The sequence below is a fragment of the Pezoporus wallicus genome, unplaced genomic scaffold, assembly GCF_028554395.1.
Source record: "Pezoporus wallicus isolate ANWC-B61680 ecotype Strahan unplaced genomic scaffold, APGP_CSIRO_Pwel_v1 contig_8837, whole genome shotgun sequence".
Lineage (NCBI taxonomy): Eukaryota > Metazoa > Chordata > Aves > Psittaciformes > Psittacidae > Pezoporus > Pezoporus wallicus.
The window spans coordinates 2,487,342-2,507,807 of NW_026636730.1; the positions used below are offsets into that span (position 1 = coordinate 2,487,342).

The 20,466-nt window shown below is 50.7% G+C and overlaps 1 protein-coding gene across 1 annotated transcript in view; it reads right to left on the reverse strand.

Moving 5' to 3' along the window:
- The window catches only part of ZNF638 (zinc finger protein 638), a gene marked incomplete at its 5' end in the record, with an annotated part of 40,650 nt that extends 20,450 nt beyond the window's left edge, over nt 1-20,200 (reverse strand). The window contains 14 exons of the mRNA XM_057401295.1: nt 609-661; nt 1,971-2,042; nt 2,135-2,302; nt 2,501-2,572; nt 3,226-3,263; nt 3,435-3,493; nt 3,845-3,976; nt 5,621-5,767; nt 7,504-7,835; nt 8,610-8,908; nt 10,962-11,000; nt 11,247-11,308; nt 17,677-19,294; nt 19,917-20,200. Coding sequence (XP_057257278.1) covers nt 609-661; nt 1,971-2,042; nt 2,135-2,302; nt 2,501-2,572; nt 3,226-3,263; nt 3,435-3,493; nt 3,845-3,976; nt 5,621-5,767; nt 7,504-7,835; nt 8,610-8,908; nt 10,962-11,000; nt 11,247-11,308; nt 17,677-19,294; nt 19,917-20,200 — 3,375 coding nt within the window. The remainder of the gene's footprint in view (nt 1-608; nt 662-1,970; nt 2,043-2,134; nt 2,303-2,500; nt 2,573-3,225; nt 3,264-3,434; nt 3,494-3,844; nt 3,977-5,620; nt 5,768-7,503; nt 7,836-8,609; nt 8,909-10,961; nt 11,001-11,246; nt 11,309-17,676; nt 19,295-19,916) is intronic.
- Nucleotides 20,201-20,466: the final 266 nt, after the last annotated feature.

Below are 20,466 nucleotides of genomic sequence, written 5' to 3' on the forward strand. Positions count from 1 at the left end.
TAAGTAAATGCAAACTGATAATGGCAAGAAAATGAATGGATGTTTCTCTGTCCATCCTCTATTACAATCACTCCAGTTTCATCCCAAACAGTCCATATGGAGCAAGCTGCTCTAGTAGAAGGTGTCCCTGCCCGTGGCAGGGGCTTGGAACTGAATGAGCTTTAAGGTGCCTTCGAACCCAAACCATTCCATGATTCTATGATTCCCTTTAACTGTGGATGTATCTACCCAAGGGAATTCTGACACTCCCTCATGTCAACTCATCAAAAACTCATCAAACCAATCCCCTATATGTACGCCATCACTTTATAGCATGACATGTCCACACATCAGACACTGCAGGACTGGATGTGCAAAGGCTGCATCCAGAGAAGGAACCCGCAGCAGGGCACTGCTGATGTTCAGAGCACAGAGGAGCTCTGGGGTCACTAACGACAGCCCCAGAGGGAGCTGGTGGATGCCTGTGAAGCCACAATCATTAAGGGGAAAATAAACCCACTATTCCTCAAGGAGCTTAACAGGTTGGGGATGTAAATGGGAGGTTTTAATGCAGCACATGGGAATGGCACCACTGTCCTTAGAGCTTCCAGAGTCACCTTTACACTGACCTGGACTCCTGGGTCTGTGGGTTCTTCACTCTTTATTGTCGTTACGGTGGCTTCTAGAACACAAAAGTGGGAGCAGTTTAGTACCTGAGGTTTCCTGAGGCACTGCAGAGCTTTAAGAGCCTCTATCATTACATTCTAGCCCCACCGCTGTTGTGACAGACTCAATATTCCTCCATGGAACTTACAGCGACAAATGACACCAGTGAGACACAGCCAGCGTGTGGTAAATGCCTCCAGGAATGCCAGCTTTAAGTGGAGATACAAAATGAACGGATATCCCTGGATCCATACACACACACACTCTGCTGACATTGAGACCTTATCAATTCACAACTGAGGCCTTACCAGTTCAATCAGTCACAAGCACAACACCTTGCTGTGGGCACACAAGGACTGTGTACGTGCCCAGCATGTCCCCACATCACCTTTTCCTTCTTTTTCCTGGGACAAGGCCAAAGGGATATGTGAAAGGCTCCAAAGAATAAGTGGGAAAAGCGCTGTCGCTCAGCAATTGGTGTTGAGACTGGGCCAGGCCAAGGGGAATGGCTTGAACCTGCCCCAGGGGAGACTGAGATGAGCTCTTAGGCAGAAGCTCTTCCCTGGGAGGGTGCTGAGGCGCTGGCACAGGGTGCCCAGAGAAGCTGTGGCTGCCCCATCCCTGGCAGTGCTCAAGGCCAGGTTGGACACAGGGGCCTGGAGCAAGCTGCTCCAGTGGAAGGGGTCTCTGGCCGTGGCAGGGGTTGGAACTGGATGAGCTTTAAGCTCTTTTCCAGCCCAAACCAGTCTGGGATCCTGTGAAACAGGGTAACATCAATCATATGGGATAAGCAAGTGCAGGTAAAGGAGAATCACTTTGTAAAGTGTTTGTCTCTACCCCTAACAAGTCCAGAAACTGCAACCTTGCCCCATCTCCACTATCACACTCGTAGTGTAACTGAAAATTAACACATTCATGCTATGTACAAAACAAAGTCTGTTACAAATCAGTTATAAACTATGGGGAAAACATCTATGGAACCAGCTCTAGGTGGCAACAGGCAGCAAAGAGAACAAAAGCATCAGTGGGGGAAGCTGCAAACAGGACCTACAGAAAGCCTGGACCCTTTGCTCTGATGAGCTGTAAACAGAAGTCCCCATGTAGCTCCAAGTAAAAACACCATGTCTGCTGAAAGATGGAAATCGTGGGGGTTTTAGGCCCCTCCATGGTCACCTGAGCTCCTGGTCTGTGTTTCAGTCAGTGAACCTTGAGGAACAGATCTTTCCCTGGGTCACTTGAGTTTCCTGGCCTCAGAAGCATTCTCTTTTAGCTCACAAGATCACGGGGCTTTAGGACAGATTAAACCCTGTCCATGTACAGCTTACCTTGATCAATTAAAGCTTTATTTAACTCATTCAAGTCCACTGCTGCCACCTGAGGTATCTGGGAGAGTTTGTCTAAGAAAGGGAGGAAGAAGACATCACCACATGAAAGTCCACATCACTCACAACGAGCTCAGTCAAAACCAGCATGATCATCTCAGAGTTACCCAGCAGAGCTGCAGGACTGGTGGCTCCTTTGGCCTGAGTCTCTGCTGGCTTCCCAGGCTCTGGATCTCCATCCCCTTCCGTGATGGTCTTTGGCTCTGACAGCTTTGTCTCCTCAGCTTCCATTTCAGCTTCCACTGGGAGCTGGACATCTTCCTCTAGAGATTTGGCTGGTGGGTAACAGCAGGAAGAAGCATCAGCCAAGCCACAAGAAAGGTGTCTAACATCTCCTGCAGTGGCCAGTACAGTGACAGTGGGGGAAGCTCAGGCTACAACCTCAAATACCTGCTCTGGAAAGGGGAGCAGGGAGGTGGAAAGGAACCAGCCCATGTTTTCCAGTAAAGAATAAGAGTTCTCACTTATCTTACCTGCAGTGTTTGAGGTTTTCTTGGTTTTACTCTCTCCTGTCAATGCTGATTTCTTAGCCTTTTCTTTTTTACCTGCATAAAATAACCAAGTGTCAGAAGAAATGCTTATTGCAGAATCACTTACAAAGAATATAAAGATACACACAAAAACAGGTTAACTTGCAGCAACTCAACCGATATTTTTACTACTGACTTTTGATAAGGGCCTGTAGGGCCAGGCCAAGGGGAATGGCTTGAACCTGCCCGAGGGGAGACTGAGATGAGCTCTTAGGCAGAAGCTCTTCCCTGGGAGGGTGCTGAGGCCCTGGCACAGGGTGCCCAGAGAAGCTGTGGCTGCCCCATCCCTGGCAGTGCTCAAGGCCAGGTTGGACACAGGGGCTTGGAGCAATCTGCTCTAGTGGAAGGGGTCCCTGCAGGTGGCAGGGGTTGGGACTGGATGAGATATAAGGTCCCTTTGATCCATACCAGTCTTCCACTAGAGCAGGATGCTCAAGGCAAGATGATTTTATTGCTACTTGAGGGTTGGGGTTTGTGGTGTTCTCTAAAGACAGGAACATGAGGCTGCATGAAAAAGGCAACATTTCAAAGGATGAACCAGGCATTTCCCAGCAGCTCCTGGACTTGCTCAGTCCCTGTGATGAAAAACACTCATGTAAAAGAAATGGGAATAAAGAGGGAAGGGAATAAGAGAGGCATCGTCAGATGGAAGGTAACCACAACCTCACCTGCAGTTAATTTCTTTGTGGTGGAGTTCGGATCTTTTCTATTACAGAGGGGGGAAAAAGAAAGAAAAATCAGTTTTAAAGATAATTAATGCATATAAAAGAGCTGAAAAAGCTCAAACCCAGTACAACACAAGAAACCAAAGCAGGAGCATCCTATTTGGTTCCCAGTTGTTGTCACTAACACTGATGTGAGTAACAGCAACACTTACTTGGTGCCTGGTGCTGCTTTCTTAACGTTCTGAGCCCGTTTCTTTATAATCTTTTTGGCCTGAAAGGGGCAGAGAGAAGAACTTTTAGTGCATCATTTGTATTTCATGTATAAATGTGTGTATATACATATATAAAATATATATAAAATAGTACTGATAATCATTAATAGTAATTAATTATATATATTAATGCAGGTTGCACCTTTCCCTGTTTGTTAAATGGGTACTACTCACAAACACCAAATATAACCAAAAAAAGGGAAATGTGGAGGTTTAGGTTCCTCTGCACAATCGTTCAGCCTGTTCCTTATGGAAAGGACACAAAAACCCCATTTAAAAGCACTAAAGCCATTCTCCCGGAGCCCCTCAGGTGATGGAGCAGTGTGCTGCTCCGTGCCCATGGCACTCACCTGCCCGGGAGGAGCTCTGGGTTTCTCTGCTATGCTGATCTTCACCCTCTTGCCATTCACCAGCACTGGCACCGTTTCCCCGTATTTCACTGCCGCGATCACAGCCTCTTTGTAGTTCATCTCCAGGAAGGCCTGAAACCAACGGAGAGTTCAGTGCTTATCTTACACACACAACAGGCCATCCACTGCAGGCCCTCCTTAGGCAATCTGCTCGTGACAGAGCTCCACATCCATCCATAAATGAGCTCACAGGGAGTGTGATGAAGTCCGGTTTCTGCATCATAAATTCCCTTAGGTTGGAAAAGACCTTTAGGATCAAATCCAGCTGTTAACCCAGCACTGGTTAAAACACAGAATCCCAGCCTGGTTTGTGTTGGAAGGGACTTAAAAGCTCCTTGTCGTGGTTTACACCCAGCCAGACGGCTTGTTCACTCACTCCCCCCCTTCTTGCCCTCCCCCTACTCCCAGAGGGACAGAGAGGAGAACCGAGAAGAATGCAACTCCCCCGGGTTGAGATAAGAACAGTTTAGTAACTAAGGTATAACACAAATCACTACTGCTGCCACCAATGATAACAATGATAAAGGAAATAACAAGGGAACAGAATACAGCTCCTCAGCACCAGCCGACCGATAACTCACCCCCCCCCAGCCCAACCAAGCACCGACCAATACCTCCCTCCAACCCCGCAGTGCACCAGCCCTTCTGGGTAACTCTGTTACTTCCTGGCCATGACATGCTGTGGTATGGAATACTTCTTGGGCCAGTTTGGGTCAGGTGTCCTGTCTCTGCTTCCTCCCAGCTTCCCCTCCTCCCTGGCAGAGCATGAGGCTCACAAAGTCCTTGGCCAAACCAAAACATCCTTGTTATCAGCTCTGTTCCCAGGCCGAAAGTCAAAACACAGCACCGCATCAGCTACCAAGAAGGAGAAAAATGACTGCTACTGCTGAACCCAGGACACTCCTCCAGTTCCAACCCCTGCCATAGGGAGGGACCCCTTCCACTGGAGCAGCTTGCTCCAAGCCCCTGTGTCCAACCTGGCCTTGAACACTGCCAGGGATGGGGCAGCCACAGCTTCTCTGGGCACCCTGTGCCAGCGCCTCAGCACCCTCCCAGGGAAGAGCTTCTGCCTAAGAGCTCAGCTCAGTCTCCCCTCTGGCAGCTTAAAGCCATTCTCTACAGGCCCTTGGCCAAGCCCCTCTCCAGCTTTCTTGGAGCCCCTTCAGGCACTGGAGCTGCTCTCAGGTCTCCCCTTCAGGAGCCTTCTCTTCTCCAGGCTGCCCCAGCCCAGCTCTCTCAGCCTGGCTCCAGAGCAGAGCTGCTCCAGCCCTCGCAGCATCTCCATGGCCTCCTCTGGCCTCACTCCAACAGCTCATCCCCCTTGTGCTGCTGCCCCAGAGCTGGATGCAGGATGTCCTATTTACACGTATGTTAAAACTCTCCAGGGACAGTGCCTCCACCACTGCTCCGGGCAGCCTGTTGCAGTGCTTGGTAACAGTCTTGATGAAGAATACCTCCTAATATCCAATCTAAATCTCCCAAAGACATCCTACTTTCTCTATCCATTACTAACTTGGGTAGCAAGATGAATGGAATTTATAAAATTAACACTTCCAGCTATTCCAAGACTCTGGATGTGATCATTAATGATGAAACACCAGGAAGCCTTACCCTATATTCACCTGCAGACCCAAACAAGACACGTTTTCATTGCTAGAATGGGGGGGGGGTTGCCACTGTGACCCAAAGCCACTGCGGGGAGGGGGGGAATCTCACCTCGTTCCTGGAGCGAAGCACAATGAGGTCACTGACTTTGCCAAAAGGCTGCACGATCTTTTTAATGTCCTGATCAGAAAAGCCATCATCCGGTAAATCCGAGATCTGCAGCACGGTCCCGCAGGTGAGCAGCTCCTCCCTCAGCAGCTGCACACAGGAAACAGAACACAGAAGCACTTGCCATGTGGTTCTTACCTCCTGTATGGAGCCAGGCTGAGAACTCTGGGGCTGGTCAGCCTGGAGAAGAGAAACTGCGTGGAGACCTCAGAGCAGCTTCCAGTGTCTGAAGGGGGCTACAAGGATGCTGGGGAGGGACTCTTCATTAGGGACTGCAGTGATAGGACAAGGGGTGATGGGCTCAAACTGGAACAGGGGAAGTTTAGATTGGATCTAAGGAGGAAGTTCTTTACTGTGAGGGTGCTGAGGCACTGGAATGGGTTGCCCAAGGAAGTTGTGAATGCTCCATCCCTGTTCACGGACAGGCTGGATGGAGCCATGGGTGCCATGGCTTAGTTTGAGGTGTCCCTGCCCATGGCAGGAGCATTGAAACTGGATGACCTTAAGGTGCCTCCCAGCCCTAAGTATTCTATGATCTATGCCAGGCACAGTGAAAGGAATAAAACAGGATCTGGCATGAAGATGATTCCAATGGAGATGTCTGGTTCACTGAGGTGCTGTCGTGGAATCCTAAGATAGCATGGGTTGGAAGGGACCTTAAAGCTCTGTCGTGGTTAAACCCAACTGGCAACTGAAGTACCATGCACCAGCTTCCTCACCTCTCCTTCCTATGCCAGGCAGGATGGGAGGAGAATGTAAAAGCCACACGTTGAGATAAGAACAGTTTAATAACTGAAGTTCAATACAACATAATGCTAATGATAGTAATAAGGGAAATAATGTGACATATATGAAACTAAAAGGGGAATGGGAACAAAACTCCAGTGAACAGCAGTGATGCACAACCCAGTTCCCACCACAGCTGAGCACTGCCTGGCCCCAGCAGCAATCAGGGGCTCCATCCAAGTCCCCCCATTTTCTCTCCTGAGCCTCATGTGCTGTGGGATGGGATGGGATGGGATGGAATGGAATATCCTTTGAACTGGCTGGGCTTCAGGTCTCCTGTCTCTGCTCTGCTCCCTCCCAGCTTCTCGTGTTCCTCCTCACTGGCATAGCATGGGGCTGAGCAGTCCTTGATCAGGGCAAGTGCTGCTGAGCAACAACTGAACACCGGGGCGTTATCAGCGTTGTTCTCAGAGGGAAGCCAAAACAGCCTTGGGGCAGTGAGCAGGGAGAATTAACTCCATCCCAGCTGGAACCAGCACAGTCAGAGCATCCCAAGGATCACAGACTGGTTTGGGTTTAACAGGACTTTAACGCTCATCCAGCTCCAAACCCTGCCACAGCAGGGACACCTTCCACTACATCAGGATGCTACTTTCAATACCATCCATCAGCTACCCACAGCTCCAGGCAGCGTTCTCTTTGCTTGTCATCTAGAGGATAGAAACCACCAAGGACTTGCATCTCCAATAACCAAACACTATCTGGTTTATAGGTGGTGTTCCCAAGAGACCCAAATGATCAGTAGGATGGCCATTGGCTTAAGAGCCTTCTTACAGCAGCAGTAAACATCTCTGCTGCAAACAGAGCCCATCACTCACCCCTCATCCAAACCACAGTAGGAAAGCACCAGAGAGGTTTTGCTTCCCTTTCTGAAAGACCCTTGCCATAGAGATGACCACACGTACCTGCAGCCAGCAACCCTTCGCATTAAGCTAGCACCATCTATTGCATGGAATCGGCAACCAGGATGGTTCTTCTCTCCACATGACCCCCCCCAGCCAAATTCCTAACATCCCAGATTAAACCAGGAAGGGACTCACCCTGTTGTAAGAAGGTGGACAAGGTGCACTGGTTCCTGGGGGTAAACCTTCCGCCCCCCCCTCCTCCATCCCTTCACTCTGGGGCAAATCATCAGCTTCAGCAGGTGAAGAGCTTGACCCAGCCCCATCTTTGGAGGCCTTTGAAGAAACACTTGCTTTCAGGAGCTTCTTCAGGCTTCCAGGCACCTTCCCCAGGAGTCCTTGAGAGCTTGAGGACTTTCCTGATCCTGAAGATCCTTGTCCAGCAGCTTGAAGTGATTTATGTTTATTGAATGCTGCTACAAAGCCAGGCCCCAGAGTTTTCATGACCGCCTCCAGGGCTGCCTTTCTGTCTGTGGGAGAAGGGAGACACCAGCCTGGTGGGTTTGCTTTGAAAAGAGAACTTACAGTAAGTTAATGACGAGTTACAGTAAGATAAACTGGAGATGCAGGGATTTGATGGATGGACCACTCGGTGGACAAGGAATTGGCTGGATGGTTACACTCAGAGAGTTGTTGTCAATGGCTCAAGGACCAAGTAGAGGACCAGTGAGGAGTGGTGCTCCTCAGCAGGCACTGGGGATGTCCAGCCTCTCTGCAAGTGACATGGACAGGGGGATGAGAACCCTCAGCAGGCTGCTGATGACACGGAGCTGTGCGGTGTGACCCACACGCTGGAGGGAAGGGATGGGATCCAGAGGGACCTGGACACACTGGAGAGGTGGAACCTCATGGAGTTCAACAAGGCCAAGGGCAAGGTCCTGCACATGGGTGGGGACAATCCCAGCACAAACACAGGCTGGAGATGGGATGGAGCAGCCTGAGGAGACCTTAGAGCAGCTCCAGTACCTAAAGGGGGCTACAGGAAGCCTGGAGAGAGGCTTTGGACAAGGGATGTAGGGACAGGCCAAGGGGAATGGCTTGAACCTGCCACAGGGGAGACTGAGATGAGCTCTTAGGCAGAAGCTCTTCCCTGTGAGTGGAAGGTGTGGAAGGTGTCCCTGCCCGTGGCAGCGGGATGGAACTGGAAGAGCTTTCAGGTCCTTGAACACTTGAACCAGTGTCCAGTGTCTGTTTTGCTGGGATCAAAGGCAGCTTCCCTCTGGCCGTGTGCACCCGGCCCTTACCCTGGTACCGGCTTGACCTCCTCGATGACCAGTCATAGCTGGAAGATCTCTGGGGCCGTGAGCTGGTTCTCAGGGGGTTTCTCGAGCGCTGTGGGGACCTGGATCTGTGCCTGGGGCTGAGGCGCCGCATCTGCCGCGGGCTCCGGCTTCTGGGCCTTGACCTGAAGCGTCCGGAGCTCCGGGATCGGGATCGGCGTGGAACATAGCTGGAGCCGGAGGCCCGCGAGCGCCTGGGGCTGGGGCTGGAGGAGCTGGAGCGGCGCTTGGGCGTCTGGTTCTCTTTCCTGTCACCAGCATTCCTAAAGGAACACAGGCACCGATGGGATTTGACAAGGTGGAAAAGAAGAGTTAACCCGAGGCTGTTGTTCAAAGAGCTTTAGTGCAAATACAGAACCAAAACTGGCAATGTTTAGGGCCTCATTTGTTATCAAACATAGGGGTAGCATGTTTGTTACGTGGATTTAGGATACACAGAACTGAAAAGAAGCAAGTAGGAGAGAACAACCTACATGGAACAAAACGGAGGAATTTAGGATGGACAGAACTGAAAAGAAGGAAATAGGAGAGAAAGAAGTAAGAAACAGCAAAGGGAACTGAAGTTAGAAGCTGCAGTGCTATGAAGCAATAATGGGAAGAGGGAAAGGATCCACGATGAGTAATGAAATAAGACACTTGAGAATCATAGAACGGTTTGGGTTGGAAAGGACCTTAAATCCCATTATTCCTGTGCCAAATAAAAAGATGGATGCATTAACGCACCAGGGCACTTTATAGAAGGCAGAGCCTGCGAGGTGATGCATCAGGGTGGCAGCAGCACACAGGAAGCTCAGTGACCCTACCCAGGACACGTGTGGTCACCATGAGCCTGCAGCTCCATCCTCACCCTCCCAGCTGGAGCAGTGCTGTCAGTGGCAAGGACTGAAGAGAGCACCACCCTACAGAGCAGCTCTGGCTCCATCAGCAAGCCCAGAGATCCCTCACACACAACACAAAACACTTCCCCAGTACATCCAGCCAAGAGCAGTTTCCTCGCCTGGGTGTACATGACATCCCCAGCCCCGAAGAGCAACTTCACTTTGAGGGTTTAAGATATGCTGCTTCTCCTGAGAAGTTTATTTGCTCTATTTCTCTCTTTAAAGTCTTATTTCTCCCTGTTTGTAACATAGGGAGATCTCAGATGCACCCCACAAATAAACCTGACTCACATTTCCCTTGAGCTTTGCAATACTGCTTTTGTAAATGAATTTGGTTTGAACTCATGTCAAACTGATTACTGCAGAGTCACAGGACAAGCCAGCACAATCCCAGTCCTCTCATTCCTATTAGGACACACATTGGAACACATAGAGATGTTGAAGCAGTAAAATGATCCAGTCTTAGAATCACAGAACCATGGAATGGGTTGGAAGGGACCTTAAAGCTCCTCCAGCTCCAACCCCTGCCATGGGCAGGGACCCCTTCCACTGGAGCAGCTTGCTCCAAGTCCCTGTGTCCAACCTGGCCTTGAACACTGCCAGGGATGGGTTAAAGATCAAGATCTTGCTGAGATTTAAGCAGCATCAGCTCACAGGGTGTGTTTCAAAACACAGAATACTAAAGGGCATCATTTTATAGGGCAGAAGAGCCACGATGAGCTCATGGATTCCAGTTTTCTCAGCTTGGGATCACGCAACTCCCCAAGGGACCTGTGCACTGCAAAGGATGGGAAAGCAGAGCCAGCGCTGGCTCCTCAAACAGGTTTCCAGTTGAAAACAAAGAGTGGCTCGACTGGAAAAGAGATTAAATGTAAAAGTCTGGAATCAGGGTTTAATCAGTGACCCGAGACTGGTCAGACCCGATCGGTCACTTCTGTCACTTATGGCTTGAGTATGGGGAGAAGAAAGGCTCAAGGTGAGGCTGCCAACAGGATCAGTGCTCAGGATTTAGTTTATCCTCATCCTTGTGGAGGAATTTCAGGTGTTTTGCCACTTATTAACGGGATCATTGCATCAGAAATGGTTTGGGTTCAAGGGACCTTATATCTCATCCAGTCCCAACCCCTGCCATGGGCAGGGACCCCTTCCACTGGAGCAGCTTGCTCCAAGCCCCTGTGTCCAACCTGGCCTTGAGCACTGCCAGGGATGGGGCAGCCACAGCTTCTCTGGGCACCCTGGGCCAGTGCCTCAGCACCCTCATAGTGAAGTTTCTGCCTTAGATCTAAATGAACTCAGGATAAAACCCACTGAAACACCCCAAAGAATTCCATAACCAAACATGACACCACTGTAGATAGCAGGGCAAGAAAATAACCACATCAATAACATATTTATAGCAGGAACACATCAAATGAAGCTGTAACCAAAATGCAGTTACCTCTTTGAGGAGTGAGACTCGGGGTTCCAGTCGGGGTATCTGTCAAACATGAAGAACACACCATCAGTGAAGCAGCTCCACCTGCCCCTCAAGACAAGGCTGTGCTTACATGCAGTTTACAGACCCATGTTCCCATTCAGGACTCCAGAAGCACCCAGTGTCAGTTCAGCTTTGACCCTGACGGGCTAAGATCGGGATAGCACTTGGATAAGGAAAGCCAAGGCGCTTCCCCAGACCACGTGTGCACAGCCAACACCAAGGGAACTTTGGGAAGGGATTCCTTACTGTTGACGTAACTGGCGGCAGCTCTCGATGTGAGAAGGGGTGTTCTGATGGAGAATCCAGTCCTAGGTGGAGAGAAGACATCCAGAGAGGTTTGGTTAGCACATAAAACGGTGGCACTGGACCTCAGCTGGTGGTTACGTGTTGTGGTATTTCACCTTCCATCACGTTTTACCTTCCATCACGTTCTACCTTCCAACTGATCTTCTGTCAAAGTCAGGTTTCTCACTTAGGATGAACACTCTTACAGGCAAAGGACTAAGATACTGCTTGATTATCAAAAGCTGGTGCAGAACTCAAAGGAATCGAAGGGGAAGGGGAACCAAGTGCATCATGTGAAATGAATCTGTGACTTCCAGTGACACGCTGGGAGTTGTAAGCACATTGGTAACACAAAAGGGTGACCCAACAGCCAGACAACTATTAGAGGTCTCCATGGGTTGGCAGGCTGGTGAACCCATACACAGCAAAATGAGCTGAACAAATCAGAGAACCTGACACCAGGTGGTATCTTTAAGCACTGTTTGTACAGAGGAATGACTGTGCATGCCTTCAGCTCTAGAATCCCAGGATGGTTTGGGTTGGAAGGGACCTTAAAGCTGATCCAGCTCCAACCCCTGCCACAGGCAGGGACCCCTTCCACTGGAGCAGCTTGCTCCAAGCCCCTGTGTCCAACCTGGCCTTGAACACTGCCAGGGATGGGGCAGCCACAGCTTCTCTGGGCACCCTGTGCCAGCGCCTCAGCATACAAATCAGAGAATGGTTATATAGAAATAAATTCATATAAACACATCGAAATTCATATAGAAATATAGAAGACTTCAAATACATACATTGAAATAAATATAAAAACCAATAAAGGCATGTAAATTCATATAAATAAATACAAAACAGGCAATGATGGCAGAATAATGCAGCTGACAGCAAAGCTTCGCAACATAACTTGCGGTTGTGACATTCCCTATTGCTCTTCCTAAGCACAAGCTGGTTTCCAACACAGGAGATGGCAGAACGCCAGCACCAAGCCCTCTGCTTCTTGCTCCAAATGCTGAACCTGTGGTTAGAAGCAAAGCTCGTGATGGTTTACTCACAGCCTGTGAGGTGGATGAGTTACTGTGAGCAGCACACGGTTAGTTTTGGGTGGTTTGGAAGCACACGGGGGTGAAAGCAGCAGTTCCCCACACCCTACAACGTGCCAGAGACACCTCCTCAACCTTCCTTACTCCACCTATAAACCCAGAGCTACAACACAGTTTAAGCTCAAAACTGACTGTGATTTCCTCAAGACACAGATAACAATGGTCAAACCAAGCTCGGAAAGGCACCGACTGATTTTATAGTTGAGCTCATGGAATTCTGCACATTCCAGCTGCTCCAGTAACATAGTCCTTGGAAGACCCTCTGCGCTAGTCCCATTAGTTGAACCGAAGCACGTCAGGAGTTGTGGAAGAGGCTGATAAAACACCTTGAAGCTGTGGAGCCGTGTGTCCCATGAATATACAGCAAGGGAAGAGAAAGGAATTCACTGGTACACACTGGTGTTACTGAGGAATGTTGTTGACCGCTGGGTCTCTAGTCTTAAAGTTAGGCAGGAAAACGGAAGGCTATTGCCCAAGGGCTAAAACAAAAGGGAACTGGGCTTTGAGCATCCCCTTCCATGGTCCCGGATGATGGAAGCGCCAGCAGGGCTGGGAGAGCCCGTTTTGCTTCCCAGTGTCTTCAGCCACTGGTCCAAGGAGTGTTAATGGGCCCAGCAGGATACAAAGAGACATTCTCCTCCCTCACAAACACAACATTCTTCTCTTCTTCAAGCCTCCATTATGCCAGTGTCCTCTTGGGTTTCCTAGTACAACAGGAGGCTCCATTCACGCGCATTCCTCCTCCAGGATTAACTCCTTGTCCTTCCCAGTCTTCAGGAATATTCCATTCCCTCCGGGGACTCTGTCCCCAAGGATGGATCCTTCTCCCCAACGGAGACCATCCTCTCCCAGGCACAAGGAGAGGATCTCCCATTACATTCCAAGGAGAGATGAGACCTCCCAGCAGCAGCACTGCTGCTCCATGGCCGGACCCACTGGGATGAGCTCCTCCATCGCCACGGTGGCCAATTCCAATGGCAAACCTCCTGTTACTCATGGATCACCACCAAGGTGTCTACAGTCACCAACTCACCTCTTCTGCCAACAGGACAATAACAGGACACCAGGACAGCACCCAGCACTTGTCTGTGCTGGGTTTGTGTGTAACAAGCAGGAGTAAAATGGAGTAGACCTCATGCCGTCCCCCTCAGCAAAGGAATCCAAGTGCAATTTGCCATGGAAAACACCGAGTCTCCAAGACTTCACACAAGTGAAAGCCAAAGGATCACCCTCACTGTAAATCCACTCAAGCTAGAAAACAGAACTTGTCATACACTGCAAGTCTGATCCCTCACGGTGACAGTACTGCAAACGCACTTGATTCCCAAAGTGACACACGGTTGAAGACACAGGAATCCATTATCCCAGTAAAGCCACAATTTCAAGTGGAAATGAAGCTGTTCTGTGAAGTATCCATAGAATCCCTCAGTACATTGGGGGGGTGGAAATAAACTCGAAGGAGACCACACCAGGGTGAGATTCCATCCAACCAGGGGCAAAACTTGGTGCTACCCCCTAAAGATACACTGCAGGACATGCATGCACAGGTGTCTGAAGACACCTCCTGGATCAAAAAGCCCCCTCAGCAGCCATTAAGTTTCCACATTCACTTTGTAGAGCTCAAAAGGCCACCTACCTTCACCTACAACACAATATTGCAACCAGCCACCTCCAACAAACCTTTCCAACACAAGGTAGAAGCAAGGACAAACCTTTCACATTCTGAACACTGCTCCAACAGCACCAATGAGACCTCCAGTCCATGGCAACCACTATTTAGAATCCCAGACTGGTCAGAGTTGGAAGGGAGCTTGAAGCTCCTCCAGTTCCATCACCTGCCCCAGGCAGGGACACCTTCCACTAGAGCAGCTTGCTCCAAGCCCCATCCCTTTACTATAAACCCATGTTTTGGACATGGAAGCGGCCTGTTGGAGCTGCTGGCCTGCAGCGTGTCACTGCACACAGGAACAGCCACAGGCCTGTCAGCAAAGGGCCAAAGTTGAATGAAATGAGGTGTTTTCCATGGACAACATCAGGCCACAGAGATGAGAAATCCTGTAGCTTCTGACCAGTGTAACAGCAAAACACCACCTTCCAGTGTATGCAAATGGTTCTGTAGGAGAGACCTTCAGAACCCTTCTGAGATCACAAATGGAATCCATTTACTTGCTCCTCCATATGACACTAAGAGCTCTGATTTAGGAATACTGCAAGTATCTCAAGGGCTTTCTCAGCTGGGATTCCATCAGACCTCATTAATCCAGCAACCTGAGTACTTCAGAGGGACCTGCAGGGAGAGCTGAAAGGATGCCCTGGGGAACAGCAGGAGCATTCTTCACTCCAAGCCAGGGTTTCACCACATCGATGAGAGATCCAGGCTGAGGAGGCAGTGCAGATGATGCAGTTTCAGCAACCGACAGTCACTGCAGCTCCAGAGGCAGCTGATTGCTCAGGACCATGAGCTGGGTCCCACATCCAGCTGGAATCCTGACCTTTTCATGTCCCAACGCTAGAACACACTTCAATTCTCTTCCAGTTGGCAAAGCAGCTTCAGCCACAGCCAGGACACAAATCCCAGAGGAGTTGGCACCTTGGTACAAGGCTGGATTAAGTCTATGACAAAAGACAGCTTGCTGAAACTCTGGTTTTCAGATATCCAGGATCTTCAAGCATTGATTAAAGAGCAGTTTTTCTTCATTCAGCATCCTTCATCATCTTCATCCATTCTTGTCTCATGTTATCCACTTTGCTTCCCTGTTTCCTTTCCAGTCTGCCATGTTCCAAAGACATCTGCTCACAGCACAGCACTGGTAACCTGCTGTTACACGAAGGAAGGGACCTTAAAGCTCATCCAGTCCCAGCCTCTGCCACAGGCAGGGACCCCTTCCACTGGAGCAGATTGCTCCAAGCCCCTGTGTCCAACCTGGCCTTGAGCACTGCCAGGGATGGGGCAGCCACAGCTTCTCTGGGCACCCTGTGCCAGTGCCTCAGCACCCTCCCAGGGAAGAGCTTCTGCCTAAGAGCTCATCTCAGTCTCCCCTCGGGCAGGTTAAAGCCATTCCCCTTGGCCTGTCCCTGCATCCCTTGTCCCAAGCCCCTCTCCAGCTTTCCTGCAGCCCCTTCAGGCACTGGAGCTGCTCTCAGCTCTCCCCTTGAGGAGCCTTCTCTTCTCCAGGCTGCCTCAGCCCAGCTCTCTCAGCCTGGCTCCAGAGCAGAGCTGCTCCAGCATCTCCACGTCCTCCTCTGGCCTCACTCCAACAGCTCCACGTCCCTCTTGTGCTCCATCCCAGTGCCCACATCCCTGACAGATGTTGAACAGCACCAGTCCCAACATCACCCCTGAGTCATCACCAGCCTCTGCCTGGACCTTGAGCTGTTGACCACAATTCTTTGAGCACGACCCTCCAGCCAATTCCTTATCCATGGGGTGCTTTCTCCATCAAATCCACGTCTCTCCAGTTCACACACACGGATGCCACGTGGGATAATGTCAATCGCCTTGCTACTACACACCAGAAACCACATCCAATCACTTCAGCCTAAAAACCCCTCTGAGGCTCCAGGCCACCTGCAGCCGTGCTGGGCAGACCAAAGGTCCATCCAGCTCACCCAGCACCTCCTCTCCCATGGCAGAGAGGAGCCCAGCACCACAGAGCTGCTTCCCCAGAGCACACCTCCAGCTTGCTGCCCACCGTGCCCCTCTCTGCAGGATTTCTGGAGCATCTTCTTCCATCAACTCATCATTTTTCATCCAACATTTCACAGCACTGCAGCAAACGTTACCTCTGCAACAACCACCTCCCAGCGCAGGTCACACCACACACACCTATTCCTGCTGTTCCATCTCCCCATCACTTCCAGTCTGAAGGTTGCACATGCTTCCTCCCTAACGCTTCGCACAACTGAACATCTGGGTCCCCTCTAACCACGAGAACTGGGACAAAGACAACTCCATTTGGAAACCCAATGGTAAAGCTGAAAGAGGTGGAATTCTTCACGCTTTGGAGTTCACAAATACACCAGGGTAGCGTTTCTTGTGCAAGCTTTTATTTTCTGCAGCAAGGAAAAGAAACCAACTCACTCACGTGGTTATTTGGCAGTGCTGTTGTCTAAACAGGGCTTGTCCCATGGGCTCAAACCAGACGGAGCTGCCCACACAGCAGCAGCTCTGTACAAAAGATACTACACAAAGTAACACACACCCAAGGCAGGAGCAGCACAACAGGGAGGGAAGGCTCTGGAGAACATGGACTGTGCTTGGAGCCCTCAGGACAAGGGACAACCTTGAATCTCCCCAGCAAACATCACCGCTGATTCCTCAGTGCTTTTAGTAACAACATTCACTACATGTGTAAAAGCCCTGTGAGCATCCTGCGGAATAACCCACATCCCAGTGGATGACACGGCCCCACACTGCTTTTTATTACCTCACATGTACCACCCTGCTCAGTTGTCCCAAACCTGCCCAGCTCAGCCTTCAGGTGCAGAACCACTTAAAACCTCCACTTTACTCCAAAGCTCTGGCACCATCTCAGCTGCTCACCCTGGTTTTAACACACAGCACAAACCAGGCCAAGGAATCCTGCACATAAACCCCTTCAGCCTTCCCCAGGCTTGTTGAAGGCTTCTTCATACCTCTAACATCAAACTAAAACTGAACGCTTGAGTTTGCTCTGTGACAGACCAAGCCTAAAGCTTCCAGATCAATCCACAGCTTTCCGAAGGCTTTGCTCTCTCCCAGTATTCACCAGTTCCTTTTCTTCCTTCGGGGGCTGGAAGTGTTATTTGCTTCAGAGCTGAAGGCTCAGCTGAATGAGAGCGGTTTGTGTGTCCCTCAGAGCTGATCTGCAGCCTCTGGAGCAGTCCCTGGCCCACAGAGCACATCTGGAGCTCCCACTCTGGCAGATGAATGGGCTGCTTTGTTTTGCAAGGGTTGGGGAACACACAACATCTCAACTACCCCTTTGGATACACACATTTTACTCACCCCACTGGCGTTAGTGCTTTCCTCCACGGAGAACAGGGGTTGGCACTCGAAACCCACAACAGAAGCCACAAATAAGTGAGAAATGGTTTAGAAACTCAACGGTCACTGCAACTCGGAGATGCCATTCGGAACCGAGCGGCTTACAATGACCTCCCAGCAGCGCTTCGGAGCGTGTGGGACTACTCCAAGGGGAGAAGAGTAGCCCCACAACTCACACACCGCACAGGGAGAACATTAGTGCCTACAACAGGGCAGCAGGGAAGATGGCGAGTACAAGTTTAGGCAAGAATCTGTGAAAGCCACTCACCTTCATATGAGTGCATTCAACGTTACACAGAGAACACATATGTGGGAATATTCTCGGAGATGTGGCATAGTAGTCATTCATCATTGATGGAGTGGGCAACCTTTTTATCTTCTGGGAATCAGACTGCGGGAACACCGGGAGCCACGAAGCCTTCACAATCCCAAAAGGAGACTTAATAGGCCCCTCGAGCTGTGCCTGGAAAGGCTTTTGTCCCACTCCTGAGCTGCTCTGGGCACTGGATGAGCTTGTCCCGGGGTCGTGCTGGGTTCTTTCATGCCGGCTGATGGCTGCGAGGAGCTCAGGAGAGAAGGGTGGCTGGGTCATGGGCGGCATCACGTGCTGCGGGATGGTCTGCTGCACCATGGGAGGCATCACCGGCTGCATCATGGGCTGAGCCATGGGTGGCATCAGAGGTGGCATCATGGGCGGCATGACCGGCGGGATGGCAGGCTGGGATACAGGTTTCACCACGGGGAGCCCGGCGGGTGGCGGGCACAACCCGGGCACCTTTCCCGCGGTCTCAGCTGGGAAAAAGGAGCGAGGATTTGAGGGCTCGTTCTGGAATCCCGTCAGCTTTATTAAATCTTCAACCGGGAACACCTGGTTACACATCACGTTGGCCGGCGGGATGCCCATGGGTGCGCTCTGCGGCATGTTCTGCTCTCGGGGGAAGTCTTCCCGGTTCTCTCCGCTCGATGCTTCGGGATTAAAGACACGTGCTTCCAGGGGATCTTCAGGGAGCACTTCGGGATTGAACGCACGCACATCGAGAGGATCCTCGATGTAACCGTATTTACTGGCATGGCCATAATCAATCACTTTACTCTTGACACCAACCGCGTCTTCCCCTCGGCTCTGCGCGCGCAACCCGGGCATGGAGGGACTCATCTTACGAACCCGGATTTCCCTCAGGATCCGTGGCATGTTCTCGGGAGTTAACTGATCATCGGGATAGCGGCTGAGCTCCTCCAGGTCTTCATTAGAGAGCCCGAAACTCGCCAGGATGCTGGAGGCGCTCTCGGGTGTGTAGCGGGTTTGGGCATTGGAATTGTGCTCCGAGACCCGCGCGGCGGCCGGTGCCTTCTGTCCCGTTCTCCTGGCTGAGCAGGCGGGGTTCTCCCAGCGGCTTGTGCGGGGCTCTGCCTTCTGCTCCTGGTGCAGGTTTGTCTTCTCCTTCACCTTCCTCGGATCAGCCCTGTGCAGGGTTACCCGGACGTTGATCCTCTGCGATCCCGTCCACTGAAGCGTTTCCTGTCCCGAGAATCTCGGCGGCGTTCCCGTCCCTTGCGGCGCTCCAGGAGCGGGCTTCCGGGGGTGACCTGCGGCACCTCCTCCCCGGAGGGATCCCGGAGGCTTTTTCCCAGATGGATTAGGTCCTCTCGGCCTCTGAGGTAAAGTTCCTCTGGGGCTAAACATGGTGCTTTTCGGAACTGCCTGGTTTAACCAAGCATAAGGAGGTGCCGAAGGGTTGGGAGCAACTGAGGTCAATTGCTGAAGAGCCAAGTGGGTCTTAATGTGAGCAAGCTGTAAAGGAGGAGGGCCCAACACAAGTGGGCTCCCAATGCCAAGGTTCAAGGAATTCACAAGTGGTGCGAAACTTTCCAAGAACAACACAAAGCTGAAAGTTAAAAGACAAGGATTAGATTAGGGGATCTTTACACCTCCCTTACACAGCGCCTTCTAGAACCGGGGAGAAAACAACAACTGGAGCCACCAAACAGGAGTGGAAGCACAGTTTAAATGGGAGTTGGGAGCTTGAACAACATTTGCGTTCACTGCATAGGATCTTAATACGCAGTGAAGAGAGAACACGATTAAATGAGCTTTACCCAAGGAGTTCAGCGTCACAGACAACATTCCCAGTGATGACAATGCAAACACTTCAGATCTTTATGACAACACAGTTTGGATTCAGTTACAATTAGAGCTGTGTTACGAGCAATAAACCAAAGCATCAAACCTCTCTGCGGGTATTTATGAGGTGTGAATTGTGACAGCAATAGGCAGAGAATTCAAAGTGGTTACAACTCCATGTGAAGTCGCTGTGGGGTTGGGGTGAGGCCAGAACCAGCTTCAGGAGGACACTGCTGCACCCCAAAAGCATTCAGAGGCTGTGGCAGTATTTGAATCCTGCGGTTAGAAACTTTCCGCGTCCCAGATGTGAAAGGCAAGTTCTCATCTTGAAACAGCTTTAAACAGAAAGGGGTAAGATCAGACCGAAACTGCAACCACCTACGAACGAGCATAAAAAGCACAATGGGAACGAGAACTGGAACCTCTGATTTCGGCTGACACCACCGAGAACTCCAGCCTGTAAAGCAGTAAGAGAACGTACGAATAGAGGCAGAATGAGACAAAGTGGGTAAATAGCACAGTCCTGGGGATGTTCCTGTAGGACACTGCTGTGGTTGAACCCCAACCGGGAACTCGGCACTGACAGCCAATCGCTCACTGCCTCCCTTTCCCCCCCACTCCCAGCGGAACAGGGAGGAGAATGGAAGGGATGTAAATCCCATGGGTTGAGATCAGAGCAGTCCAATAACTAAAGTATAACACAAAACGACTACTACTAAGGGAAATAATAAGGGGAGAGAATGTAAGACTAAAAGGGGAAGGAAATAAAACACTAACCAGCAGTGATGGCCAATGCAATTGCTCAGCAGCCGCCAACCGAAACCCAGCCCGACCCAGCAGCAATCTGCCCTTCTGGGTGGCTCCCCCCAGTTCACTTACTGGACATAACGTGCTGTGGGATGGAATACCCCTTTGGCTAGGATGGGTCAGGTGTCC